This window comes from Meles meles, chromosome 4 (genome assembly GCF_922984935.1).
Source record: "Meles meles chromosome 4, mMelMel3.1 paternal haplotype, whole genome shotgun sequence".
NCBI classification, from domain to species: domain Eukaryota; kingdom Metazoa; phylum Chordata; class Mammalia; order Carnivora; family Mustelidae; genus Meles; species Meles meles.
The window spans coordinates 49,223,736-49,238,466 of record NC_060069.1 but is presented as its reverse complement, the minus strand read 5'-3'; the positions used below and the strand labels follow the sequence as shown (position 1 = coordinate 49,238,466).

Here is a 14,731-nt window from a genome sequence, read left to right as displayed (position 1 = left end):
TTTATCCCAAGTTTCTGCAATAATTCTCAATTTATTCACTTCTTTCTTAATGAAATGATAGAGGATGAATTCAGTGTCTTGTGTACAATCCCTTTTAGCAATGATAGGATTAAGAGACCTGGACCCAGGTGAGCCGTCCAATGAATATAAGTAAAGATGTCAGAGCCCCTCCATACTTTCAGGGCCCTGGTTCTGAGACCTATGATCATTTGTACCAGACAGGACTGTAAGCCCATATACTGGTCCCAAACATCATGACTGTGTAATATAGTAGAGAATTGGACCCAAAATCAGTGCCAGGATTTACCTTGGGTCTCAAATACTTACTAGAACATGATGCATAAAAAAACTTAGAACCAGTTTTCTCATCTGTAAAATGGGAATCAAGATACCTACTTCTTCCTGATGTTTCCAATAACCTGTCCTGATGACATTCAAGGGTTATTTAAAGTGAGTGAGGCATAGATGTAATGTTCTCCAAGAAAAAAAAATCAATCAAATATCCCTGTTAAGGACACTAAATAAAAACCAGGTTATCCATGACTGGTAATAGGAGGATCTCCATGTAGCAGTGGGTTCCTGGCCTGACATGCAAGTCTCAAACCATTTTCTATTTATATCAATCTTCCTCTTAGGGATGGATATAGGGCCTATCTAGTGAACGCAGGGGAAATCTGCCCATGATTTCACATGCCAGACTCTGTTCTTTCTAGAACATTTAACTGAGGGTTTATTCATCTTAGGGAATTACAATGTGAAGAACAAGGAGGTGGCCACAAACCCAGAAAACTTAGGGGATATAGCTTGCTGCTCTTCAAATTTACATTGCCTCTCCCAACCTGGTTTCTGTTATGCTTTTGTGTAGCAAGTACTATCTCAGCACCTTTCCAGAATCTGTCCATATTTATCAGTCTTATTTTAGATCCCAAACCAAATTCTTGACAATATTCCTTGAGCTCTGGATCCAAACATAGCTAAAGCACAGACTTGTCGGTTATGAGAGCTAATTATTCCCTTGCTTTGATTAAGCATGTTTATGTTTCTCTCAATTATAGACAAGTTGGTTTGAGCACCTGTTTTATCCTTTATTTCCCGCAGAGCTGGACACAAGCTATTATCTTTTGAATAAGCACCTCTATTATTAATCTTACCACTATTGGGAAATTAAAATACATATTGTTTCAATGCATATTTGTGGCAGAAATGAGAACAGACAACTTTTTGCTCATCTGTTCTTCAACTCATTAAACATTTCTAAAATAAGGGACAAAAGTAGGAGTAAGTAAGTTTTTGCCATTTATTTATTTATTAGACATTAATTCATTACAAAATTGACTCACATATAATTAGAAATATTTTAAATCACAAACAAATCAAAGTCATTTAAAATATTAAATGTTAAATTATATTTTACATTTATAGAATATCCACCGTAAGAATTATAACTGGATGTCTGGTTTTGCTCATGTAACAAAAAAATGTAGATAAAATATGACAAATATGTTAAGAAATATACTTACATCATGCAACTTGTAAACCAATTTTATTTGGTTTCATGAAAAATAAAGAAAAAATGAGACATCTAATATTTACCCACATGACTCTTCTGGTAAACTGAAACAAATGTAAATGTGTATCCTGACTTTATAGACAAGAAGTAAACTTGTAAAAAATTATCACTGGATGTCTAAACTCTATAGGTTCCTTTGATTCTGTGATATAGGTTGGTTGTTGGATTAATTTGTCACATTGAAAAAAAATCTTTTTTTTTGAAATAGATAAAATGGAGCAATTTTTTCCCATTGATTCACAGTTTTTTTTATTCAGTTTTTCAAAATTATGGTTTAGCATCACCACAGTTTTTAATTAATCCCATTCATTGTCACCTGCATAACTGAGGCTTTCAAGTGCCTTTATGCTCCAGATATTAGCAAGATACAAATAGGCTTTATTTTCAGGTGATCAGAGAACATTGGAAATGTCATCAAATTTTAAATATTGATGCCAGATACTAGTTTTTATGGGAGGTTAGGTTGCACCTGACTTTTTAGGCCACTTAACATCTGAAGGCCTCATTAATGTATCCTAGATAAGGAAAAGAGCCCTTCGACCCTAAATGCTGAAGATTGGTCTGGCCACATACATCATACAAAAGAGGTACAGATCAATAGGATTATGGTTAAAACCTAGGAGAAGAAAATTCATGACTAGAAAATGTTACACACAACATAAAGGTATTATTCATCACAAGCACAAGTTCTTAGTTTTCATTTCTCCTCTTACATTAATAAAATATTACCTGTGGATTACAGGAGTGGCATGGTAAAACCATAATAGAATATATACTCAGGTGAGAGAAATTTCCAGTTTCTCAAACATCAACAAAAGAACTTTTATACATAATGCAAATGAGTAGCAAATGTCTATAGATATGTAGTCTCAAGAAATGTGGTAATTTTCTTTCATCCATGGTATAGGCCAGAGCAAGTTACCATAATTTATCACAAACGTGCTGTAATTTCTTTAAACCAGGCTGAGATCAAGCTTCATTTAAAAATGGTTACATTTCATAAGGCTCTGTTTTATCTACCAAATGCTCTGTGCGAAGCCTGGATGTTTCCTCATGGTATATATCATGTGATAAAGCACACAAAAATGCAAAGTAAGTATTTGTTGACTGATCAATTTTGTTTTACAGCTAAATCATTTCAACTTTTAAAGTAGTTATGTTGCTTTCTTGATTCCTAGGGTGTTAAAGTACAATAATTTTTAATTATTTAATCTTAATTCTTAAATTTGTTATTTTAAAAAGATAAATTTCACCCACCAGGGGCACAGATACTGCAGAGTTAAGCACTTCTTTGTTACTTCCTTTGTTTTGTTTTAGAAAATAGAGTGTGTTCTACCTCTTCTTAAGTCATGAAAATACTCTGGAGAATAATATTAGTTAATATCTTTGTTTCTCCTCCATGGATTATAAAGAAAACTAGAGGTTAAGAAAACTTTCTAAAACAGATTGCTTGCTCACAATTATCAAAATAAAACAAAAACCAAATAGCAACAGCAACAAAAGTCATGTCCTGGTTACAAAGAATCCCAAAGGGCACAGTCATGTTCTCAGGCACTGATGGTACGACATGACTTACTGAGAGATGGGAACAGAAAAACAGGAAAGAGGTTCACCCTGGTGGATCTTATTGCTAACTGACATTTTCTCCAAAAACAGAGGTACACATCGTTGATATGTAAATTATTCTGCAAAAGATAGAGAGCTTGAGGAAAACTAACACAAGCACTAAAATAATTTAGAAAGAGAGAAATCTTTGATGTCAAAATTTACATTATATTTATGCACACTTATTTAAAAATTATTATCTCAATTTGTTAGATGCAAGTTACTCTCACATACTTAGACTGAATTAACCTACAACATGGGCTCATAACAGAAAAAGAATACTGTGATCAGAGCAATGGTTTCTTGTGTCGACTAGAAATGGCTCATGTTTAAGAAAAATTGTATGTAAAGCTCATCCAACATACCTATAGTGTCTATCAAAATGAAAGAGAAGAGTGAGCTGGGGTGGCAGTGTTGGAGTAAAGCTGACGGACCCAGTCTCAGTTTATAGACTGTTAGTGATGGTCTCATCCATCTTCTGTATTCTGCAGCCAGGAAAACTGAATCTTCACCCTTGGGAATTAGGTTTCTCAAGGTCACAGCCAATACTAGCTCTGAGTCTCATGAGGGTGGCCACAAGGTCTAACTTGCTCTCTATTTATTCCATCACCACCCCATAGGACAGTGCCTGGTACATGGCAGATGTTGTACACATATTTTGCGTGGGCCAATGAATGGAAAACTGAGTAGATGAATAAGTGAATGAATGAGGGTGACAACAACAGAGTTGGGCTAGACAATACTGGCAGGACCAGACCCTTGACAGCATCTGGGCGATGAGGATGACAACTTGTTGTTATCAAGCATCCCTTACCCATGTTCTAGTTTGAGTCATGTTGGTTAAAGAAGCAATGCCAGGTGCCTATAGAAGCTGATATACTGTGACATATTTTGAATTAATTTTAATTCTTTTTCATCTTTTAATTTATCAGTGGTATTGCTTATTCAGTAGAGTTGCAACTCATTGAAGAGGCTCTTTGTCAACTCCGCAGGGCACATAACTTACTGAACTGCTCCACACGTGGCACTGCTCACATCTACATTATGTCTTTGGGAATGATGATGTCCAGAGACCCTGGTTTCTACCCCACCCCCACGATCTGAGCACTCAAGAACAGACACCTGGAGCGATAATAGTGTTCACTCTCGAGGCAGTTTTCAGAAATGAAGAGGAACAGGACGGGCTAAAAGTGAGAAGGTAGAGGCTGTGAACATTTAAACTGCTTGATGAAAGGAGAAAAGCTGTTAGACTTGTTATAATTGGAACAGCATATGTGGGCCTCGAAGGGAATATTCAGGCAATTGGAAAATACCTTTTCAGGTACAAGGCGAAGGGATGAAGTCAACAGCAGGTGTTGGTGTGTAAACAAGTCAAATTTAGGTGAAAGAAGAGCAGGCATGTTTCATTATGGATTCGTGGAAGCTGTTCTCTGCGGATTTAAGTGGGTAATTGAGAGTGACGTTTAAAGTGGCAGGAGACAGTCAGGGCAAAAGCTTCTGTGTTCCAAATAGTCAGGTTCAAGTGCAAGAGAGGTCTTTGTAAACAGAGTTTATGGCAGTCTTTCGTGATAGAAGGGAGGTCACTAAGACTGCTTAGGGACCCAGGTAAACTTCCAGCCTCCCTCCTCATCTCGACAAACAAAGGCTTGTCCCTGGTGGAAGGAATGAGTTTTCACATTACAATGAGGGCTCAGGGATGTGGAAAAGGCCATCTCTGTTTTATTGGGTGACACATCAGAAGTATAGTAAGAAGTTTGCAGCCCTTCTGGGGGATCTGAAAGTTGAGAAAGGAAGTGAAAATCTTCCCTGTGCCCAGCAGTGCTATGTGAGGGGGTTGCTGGGTCACCTCCATAGTCAATTGGCAGATCCTCCCCGGGGTCATTTTCATAATCAACTGCATCATCCAGAAATGGAGGAACTGTGCTGGCAATTCTTCTGGGATGAGAGGAGTGGGCACTGTAGTTAGCTGATAAAGTGTCATCGATGGTGTTGAGGTCTTTTAACCCAAGGGTCTGAAGAACCCAGGGGTCCACAGGGGGCCCAGGCTGTCCTTCACAGTTAGCAAATTCACTAGAGAGGTTTCTCTTGGCATTTTTGTGGTGGGGGATCTCAGGGGGAAAGTATCTTTGCTCTTTGGGTTTCCTCTTTCCCTTTCTGAATTGTCCAAATGCTTTGGAGAACTCATCTGATGACAGCAATTTCTAAGAAAGTAGTATTTGGAAAATATACAGTCAGATAGTCAACCAAGATAATTTCTTTACTGTTATCTAATTAAACCTCCTTCACATATTTACTAATCATCTTAATTCCTTAAAAGCATGATTAAAATTCTATTCTCTCACATATGCACTAAGTAAAAGTAATTGGATTCGTTTCTGTCTCTAAATTAAAATATATAGTGACAAGTAACTACCTGGAAACCACAATTCATGTTTTCTACTAATCATTTAAAAGTTGAAAGAAATGAATAATATCTTTAAACTTTCAATTCATGGAAATAATTATTGTTATAATAATGACAACAACAGTAACTATCATGTATTGAATGCTGACTACAGGCATATTCATCTCATTTTATAAAACCCACTTCAGTGAAGAAACTGAGGCACGGGCATATTAGAGTCTTACTAAGGATCGTGCCACCTACATTAGATCTAATCATCTGAATCTAGACAGAGCGGTTGATTGAAACAATATCTAACACTGATTCTTCTTATTCTGTTAACTTTCAGACCACTCTCACATGATATGTATTATTCCACACTTTGAACAACTGGGGAAAAGAGAAAAAATACTGTCTAATCAATCTCATTTACTAATTTAATACATGTCCTTTTTTACAAAATGGTGGCTCATAGCTGTGAGATGTGCTCCTTTTCTTAACAAAGCTGACTGGGTTGTAAAGGAATTGTAAAGGAAACAGATATGGTACCCTTTCTTCTCTCAACTGTTATTTCCAGTGAAGGTGTAAGAAGCATCATCAATTTAAATAAAATAATATCAAATAATGCCGTGTGTCTAGTGGCAAGGTAAAGATCGATGACAGAAGCAATAATGATAACAGAACGGCAAAAAGATAACAAAAGTACAAAACCCAAAAGAAAGGAAGAAGAACAGAAAGAGACTATGGACAAACTATTTGTCCTTGAGTTAGAAATAATCCATTTTAAAAGTATAAGATAAAAACGTTCACTGAAAGATAATGTAATTGGTGATACATAATTGCCAGTCAAAACCTCTGGGCTCCCGCCCTATTCATAACATTTCAGAGCTGGGGATATTCTTAAAGAATCTTTTAGCCCCTGCATTTACAGATGAAGGTAAGTGAGGCTAAGTGACAGAGAAATGTACTCAAAGTCAAGCAGATAATTAAAAAAACCAAGTGTCTTTCAGATCTGATTCCCATTCCAGGGTTCCATCCATTTAACTCTGTCTTTTGAATAACTTCTGCTGTCTTAGCAATTCCCTGGACTGGCTTACTATTCTTAAGCAACTCTTTTGGTAATATATGGCTAAAATAAGCAGTCTGGATTCTTCCAAGGAATAATACATAAAAATTCTTGAGGAAGTGCTGTATTTCTTTCAGAAAAATCCATCTAGCCTATGAATGCTTTGAAGCCATGCTGTTCAATACACTTCCTACACTTAATCAAGCAGTGTTAGCCAAATGGTCTCTGTTCTCAAATCACTGCTCTGCTCTTATAAAAGGGGTAGTTACATACCTTGGCCTTTGCCTCAAGACATTTAACCAAAGCAGAATTCAGGTATTGTCTGAGATGATTATTCTCTTCATGTAACCTAGCAAGTTCTTCTTCCTTCTGCACCAGAGTATCTTGGAGCTGCAAAAACATACAATGGTGAAGGCCCCTCTACTATATTGACTTTGTAACCTTATAATAACGCCACTGATCCTTAACTTGCTTAAACTTGATTATTATTCTATTTGTTTTATGAACCAAACCTCAGGGAGCCCTTGTACTCTAAGTCCTAAATTCAATCTATACCCACCTACCACCTCATTGTTCAGTTTTGTGCTCTGAACTTTTTATTCATGGCAAAGTATTTGAAGAGATTATATGACTTTTAAGATTGTAACCACAAGGGGATCGGGAAGCTCTGTAGGAAAATGAGCTGCGTGCAACTGTTTAAATATAGAAAAATGTGTTTAGAAAGGTTTCGCTGGACTCTTTCCTTGAATGTTAAGAAAAGAAGAAAAACAAGGAGGGGGTTTGCTTCCCTCATCTTCAGATTGATCTGTTTGTATATCTACTAGATTAAATTACTCTCTCAGGAACAACAACAAATAAAACATGGAAAATGAAACATTCTTTGCAAAAACTTAATAATCATCATCATTTCTCCAAGTGATGGACTATGTTTATGGATTAAAAATACAATCACACGGGGTGCCTGGGTGGCTCAGTGAGTTAAAGCCTCTGCCTTCAGCTCAGGTCAGGATCCCAGAGTCCTGGGATCGAGCCCTGCATAGGGCTCTCTGCTCAGCAGGGAGTCTGCTTCCTCCCTCTCTCTCTGCCTGCCTCTCTGCCTACTGTGATCTCTGTCTGTCAAATAAATAAATAAAATCTTAAAAAAAATACAATCACACTCAGTATATCATTTGGTCTTTGCAACAGCTCTCTCAGGAAGGCAGCATAAATCTTTCAATGTCCTAGATAAGGTAAAAGAGGATTCAAGAGGTCATATAATTACAATGTGTGAAGTCAGGGCCTGACTGTAGGTCCTCCTACAGGGTTTTGGATGTTGTTGTTGACTTTGTCATTGTTTTTCCCTGTGACACTGATCATCTATCTTCATGTCTATCCTTCTGGACATATATCCACTTTGGCTCTAAGCTGAAAGTCAATATATGAATTTAACAAGGGAAAAGAAGCAAGGTGACATCAAGGGATGATGTTAAGAATAAACTGCATGCAAAGTGAAGCAAGTCAGCCTGAGAAAGACAAATGCCATATGATTTCACTCATATGTGGAACAAGCAAACAAGCAAACAAAAAGCAGAATCAGACTTACAAATATAGAGAACAAATTGATGGATGCCAGAGGGAAGGGGGTGGGTGGATGGACCAAATGGGTGAGGAGTAGGGACAGATACGGGCTTCTAGCTATGGAATGAGTAAGTCATGGGAATAAAAGGCACAGCATGGAGAATACAGTTAACGTTATTATCGTAGCATTGTATGGTGATAGATGGTAGCTACGCTTGTGGTGAGCATAATGTATAGAGAAGCTGAATCACTATGTTATACACCTGAAACTAACATAACATTGAGAGTCTGTTATACTCACAAAAAAAAATCAAAAGAAAATAAAAGTGGAAAAAAAAAAGACTATATGGAACATGTCGGTCCAGTCTCAGTATTCTGACGAGCTACACATACCTGCTTGTTTCTGTAGAGCTGAGAGGAAAGCTGAGCTTCTTCCCATGAACACGAGTTAGGAACAGGGAAACTGGAGTCACAGGATGATTCTTTGTGAAAATACCAAATGGATAAGTGAGAAAACACCCTTGCAGTTTTTGTGTAATACAGAGCTCATTGAAGGATTTCAGATATTTTAATAGATTCAATTACCTTTCTAAAAATAACTATAGCCTCCACACAGGAAACAACATATTTAAAGCCTTTCAGAAGGGATAAGCCTGCTGTGAAAGACAAATATTTATAGACTATATGCCCAAATGGCTGAAAGGGTGAATTTTTAGGAGCTAAGAGGTCCATATTTCTTCTTAATATATAAATTCCCACTAAATTTATAAAAACCATCCCATCTGTACTATGAATTCACTCAGATATTTATTGATCCTTCCCCAGCTTGGCATAACATTGCAATTCCACTATGTTTTCCAAGTTTCTATCTTACTTTCTAAGGTTTTATGCTTGATAACATAGTGTTTGGCTCTAGAATCAAATGCTATTCTTGATGCTACTATTTTTCCCCAGATAAAAATCTCTGCCCATTTGCATGCCAGTTAAACCTGATGGAGAGTACTCAGAATTATAAGTGGTAGCACTTCCTACTTTAAAGTCATTTGGATCTTGCTTCTCTGAAGACCTTGATGAAATCTCCAAACTATACCATGAATTGTCTTTTATGCTTTTGTGGAGGTTTTTTTTTTTTTTTTTCCATATTTGATAGCAAACTATGAGTAAAAACTATGTTTGGGCATGCTATACTGGTTTACTTTTATTTTATTTTCCTCATCTAGTATAGTCCGACTCTTCCCCATCGCTAATGAAACTGACATATTACTGAAATATTTTTTACTGAATTAGAATGATGAGTAGGGTGACAGGAATCAAATTTTATAAAGTTTGGTTTCATATTCTTGGGCATTCTGTCTTCTTTGTTGCTTGTGGCAGAAAACTAAAGTTGAACAACTCCCTTCCTGACCTATATGTGTGTTTCAATATTTTGGGGCTTCTTGTTTGTTTTTTTCTCAAATTCACATGCATACAAAATAATGTGGCTGAACCAGGAGTTCAGATACTTAATTCTGAAGTGCCTACCAGTTTTTCTAGAAACTGAGTATTAATATATAAATTCCTTTAATATTTACAAATACTGCTTACTAAGCCCCAGGTGATAATTAATATACAATTTTCATCACAAAGTTATCTCTCCTTCCAAAGCTGACATCTTCTTTGAGCAAAAGGAATCATTTTTTTTTTCTTTTTACAGGATGCTCTTCATAGAATTTCCTTAGGAAGTAAAAGAGTAAGTTATTAGTTTTCCTTGTTTCCCTCTTAAACTCAGGGGAACTTTCCTGAATTCCAAAAGAAATGCTCCAACTGGTATCTTGACTCCAAAAGCATCTTACAGTATTTGTTTATAAAACTTTGACCCAACCCTCAATCCCTTAGTGGGTTGGAAGTCTCTAGGAACTGTTAAGTATGGGGAGAAATACATGTTGTCCAGTGGACAAGGAGAAGAGTCCCATTTTCAGTATCTGGCAAGTATAGAAAAGCAGCTTATTTAGGCTGTGAAATTCAGGAGTCTTTGAGCTTTCTTCAACTTCCCATAGCATCTCTTCTTCTACAGGGTTCTGGCTCATGATGCTTTGCAACTATGGGTGCTGGAAAAGGGCTTCAGACCTACCAGGAAAGCAGACGAGCAGAACTTACCCTGTGCCTGTGGTGCTTGTTGGGGCTCTCTGTTGTCCAGGAGACCAGCAGCCCAGAAAGAGACCCAAGTCTCCGTGGAAACGTCAACACTAGATTCTGACGTTGTAGTGGAATACGGGCAATTATAACTCTGACCTCCTACAAAGTACTGGTCTTGGCAAGGCAGAACAGTGTTCTGTGAAAGTCAGTAGGAAGGATCAGAGCAGGGGTGGGGAGGGTCCCAGGAGATGGGGTGATTGGGATTTGGAGGAGAATAAGGATGGAAGAAAGAGACACAAATTACATGCAATGAATCAAAAAACAGTACAGGTGTTAAGCACAAATTCCAGATTAATTCGAGCAGTCAAAATACATAATTACTAAAAGGGAATCAGCCTCTTGGTTTACCCAGTACTTTCCTGAGTACCTCTCAGCAAAGAACAGGTTAGTATTGGATGGACCAAATTTGTAAATATCCAGGATTATTTTCTGTTTCCATGACTGAGTCATCTTACAGGCTATCCAGGATCTATGTAAAAGGAATTCTACTTACTGATTGAAAGACCTAAGAACTATTTGGCTCTTTCTAACAAATGCCTTAATTATATTTCTAATAACCTTGAAAGACACAGAGCCCAGAATGCTAAGGCTGAAATGGACTGAATATAACATATAAGGAAACCTCCTTATTTTAGCTTCTTAGTTTCTCAATTATAAACTTACCCCATGTCTTCCTTCCTCCTTCCTCTGGCTCTAAATGCTGCTGGATCCTATGGGGTCCAAATGGTTTTAAATGGACGTATTGACATATAGATACATTAAAGAGATAACTAAATACATTTGCTCCTCTAAGCACAAGCACATATAGTCACTCCAAGTAAACATACCATCAAAGCTGAAATATGTTAGTCAGCCAAGACAGCAGGCTCTAGCTCTCTCCAGCACCAGGTCTCTATGCCCTCGCAAAGTTATCTTGCCACTCCTAACTGCCTGGCATCTATTCTGCACTGTGTTCTGAGCCAGTGAACACGCTCCTGCCCCCGACTCCTCAAACTTCAAACACACACTCTTTCCAAATATCCAAGAGGGGCAGATATGCAGCCTTCCTGGGTTAATTTGTACAATAGGCCATTCTTAATTATTTGTCAATGTTTAATCAGGTAAAAAGCCATTCATTCCAGCAGCGCTCAGCTTTGGAAAAACTCCTTTTTGACCACTACAAGTCTTTTGTTGACTTGAGGACTTTCTTGGGCATAACATAAACAGAGAGAGAATAAATAAGAAGAAGAGAGAGACACACAGAAAAACGTTAATTAAGTCACAATTTGTTAATATTCCCAGTAAGCTAAGTCTTGAAAAAGCCCAGTCTTGAAGCAAGTCCAGCTTGGGCAGTGCAGACCAAAGAAATTCAGCCCAAAGTTTATCAAGGACTATTTTCTTTTATTCTAAAAGTATGTTTGAATCTCTTTTCCCGAGGTTATTATTGAAATCAAAGCTGAACTATTATGCAATTGACACCTGAGAAGAAAACAAATCTCCAACACCCCTAGACTAACTCAAATCCAAATGTTTGTAAATATGCGTCTAATCTAGGGGAAACAGGTGGAAAGAAAAGTGAGTGCAGGTATAGAGGGAAAGAAAGTTGGGAGAAAGTACAGAAAGTAGAAATAACACAGTGGGTAAAAGGATGAGAGAGATGGGGAATGAGAGGGAGAAGATAGGGGGGAAATAAGCAGATGGCGCAGCAGAGAAGACTCCTTTTAATAAGCAAGGTAGCCCAGAAATCTTGCATTCAAGGTGTAAGAAATTCTAAATGCAGAGTTTACTAGCTCTCAGAGCCCCCAGGTTTCCCCAGCGCATTACCTAAACACTGGCTCCTCACTTACCATCTTGCAGTGGAGGAAGGCGCTGCAGAAACTGAGCCCTCAATTTTTCGGAAAGCTGTGGGAGCTTTAAATGGGACTGAGGGGAGGAGCTAGGAGAGGCGAGTTCTAATCTGCGGGAACTCCCAGTGACGCCTGGGACTCCCGGCGAGCGCCGCCCTCTGATTCGGTGCGAGGCTGTCAAACTGGTGACGTGAAGCTTCAGCAGACCTGAAGCCAAAGTCACCGGCACTCACGGCGACGGCCGCGCGGGGACCTTGAGACCTGTGAGACCTGCCGCGGCGCTCAGCGTCCCGGTGCGCCGCGCAGCTTCAAAATCCGCGCGGTGCCCGCTCCCTGCCAGCTCTCTGCCCGCGGGCGGCGGGGAGTTGGGGTGGGCGGGGACCGCGCCGCCGGCCGGACTGCACGAACACGGCTCCCCGAGCGGGGCGGGGTGGACTGTCGGCCCTGTGGCCCCGGCATCAGGGTCAGAGAAAGCCTAAAGCAGGGTCTCGGGGATCAGAACAGCACTTGGGGAGCAGGTGCAGCAGCCCCCAGACAGAATACTGCTCCTGTGTATTTCCTGGCCACATGACCAATACCAATTTACTGAATGACATTGTGAATTGATTGGCTTTTTTCCTACTATTTGATAGATCTCCTTTTCCCCAACTCCTGAAGTGAGTGTGAAATGTGAAGATGATCTATATCCATTCTAGAATGAAAGTTCGGGGGCAATAGCCATTCCTGTCCATTCTGTTCAATGTCGTCTCCTAGGTGCCTGGAACAATTCCTAACCGGTCATGGGTGCTCAATAAAGAATTAATTAAGCTACAAATTTAAGAACTTAAAGTGTCTGTTTCTGTGTTGGTCCTATCTTTACAACTATGATTATATAGAATAAGTTATTACAATTAAGAAAAATAATTTTCAAAGTATTTGGTTCCCCCCATCTTTCCTCTTGGATTTTATTCTCACAATTCCTATGAGGTTATAATCCACAGGAGATAAAGGAGTGATGCCATTTTTAAAACCATCCATCTACTACTAATAGCCAACTTTTATTTCAACTGACAATAACCTAGGGGGCAGCTATGCTATTGTCTCTGTTTCAGTGATGAAGCACTGAAGTTAAGAAATTTTTGACCATTGATTACACAATTAGCAAGCAGTAGACTCTGGGTTTGAACCTCTGGCCTAACATCCATGCTCCTAACTATCACAATTCTGTTTTATTTTTTCTCACTGCATGTTATAGCCATTTCCGTAATGGTCATTTGTAAGGACTGAATCATGTTACCTCGGGATCTGCGTGTTGAGTTGCCAGCCCTGAATGTGACTGTATTTGGAGATAGGGCCTCTAAGAAGAGAATCAGGGTTAAGAGATCATAAGGGTGGTGCCCTAATCTGGTAAGACTGGGGCTTATAAAGAGAGGAAGACACTCAGGAGATGGCATGCCTAGAGAAAAGTTCATGTGAGAACAAGGCCGGAAGGTGGCCATTTGCCGGTCAAGGAGAGAGGCGTCCTCAGAAACTGATAACCCGGCAACACGTTGGTCTTAGATTTCCAGCCTCCGGAAATGTGAGAAAATGTTTAAGCCATCTCATCCCTGGTTCTGGAAGCCCTAGCAATAAACCAATGGGGCATGGTGTAAGGACTGAGAAAACTTCAGAATCTGGCTTGCACAGTCCTCTCTCTAAACCAGTTTGGACCTGTATTCATTTTGCACTGGATTTTACTCATCATCCAAAACACTTAGCGATGGCTAACACAGCAAATTCTCCTGAAAGGTTCTGTCTCTGACATTAAGGAGGGAATGGAAGAGGAAGAGGAGGAAGGCACAGGACTTGGTCGGCACCATTTCTCCTGTCCCATACCATTTGTTCACAAGCATTTTTTAAGTGAATAATACAAACTTTGGAGATCACTTCCTGGAAGAGTCATGGGTCTTGCACAGGGTTAAACGACATGATGCATTTAAGTGAGTGACCACTCTCATGGCACAAGGGGTGGGGATACCCTGGCACTATGACCCTGAGATGATGGGGGAAACCGATCAAAACCCATTTAGATTATGAGAATTGATGATCTTGTTCAGGGCAAAGAAAATCCTAATCACTTTTTTGATGAGAGCCAGGGGAAGAAAAAGGATGATTGAGTTGTTTTGTTTTTGGAAGCTCATAAATTAGGTATGTAAACCTCTGGACAATATGATTTCTTGACTCTAAAAATGACGCAAAAGGGGAAATTGAACAAACACAGCATGAAACAAAAGGGCATAGGCTTTGGGTACAGATGTAACTGTGGTCTGATTCTTGTTCTACTCTCTGAGCCTGAAACACCTGGGGCTATATTGTCATGGTCTCTAAATTCTCAGCTCCCGTGGTAAATTAAGAAAGAAATATGTACCTGAGAAACTTATTAAAAAGCTGACCACTGGGTGCCTGGGTGGCTCAGTGGGTTAAGCCTCTGCCTTCAGCTCAGGTCATGATCTCAGGGTCCTGGGATCGAGCCCCACATCAGGCTCTCTGCTTGGCAGGGATCCTGCTTCCTCCTCTCTCTCTGCCTGCCT

General features: G+C 39.2%; 1 protein-coding gene across 1 annotated transcript; it reads right to left on the bottom strand.

Moving 5' to 3' along the window:
- Positions 1–4,758: 4,758 nt before the first annotated feature.
- Positions 4,759–13,420, bottom strand: GMNC (geminin coiled-coil domain containing). The gene is made up of 8 exons (XM_046003649.1): positions 13,405–13,420; positions 12,416–12,626; positions 12,183–12,364; positions 11,184–11,191; positions 10,318–10,492; positions 8,575–8,663; positions 6,898–7,014; positions 4,759–5,376 (listed from the first exon to the last, which is right to left on the bottom strand). Exons 1-8 carry the CDS (start codon positions 13,418–13,420, stop codon positions 4,759–4,761), a joined length of 1,416 nt encoding a protein of 471 aa, XP_045859605.1.
- Positions 13,421–14,731: the final 1,311 nt, after the last annotated feature.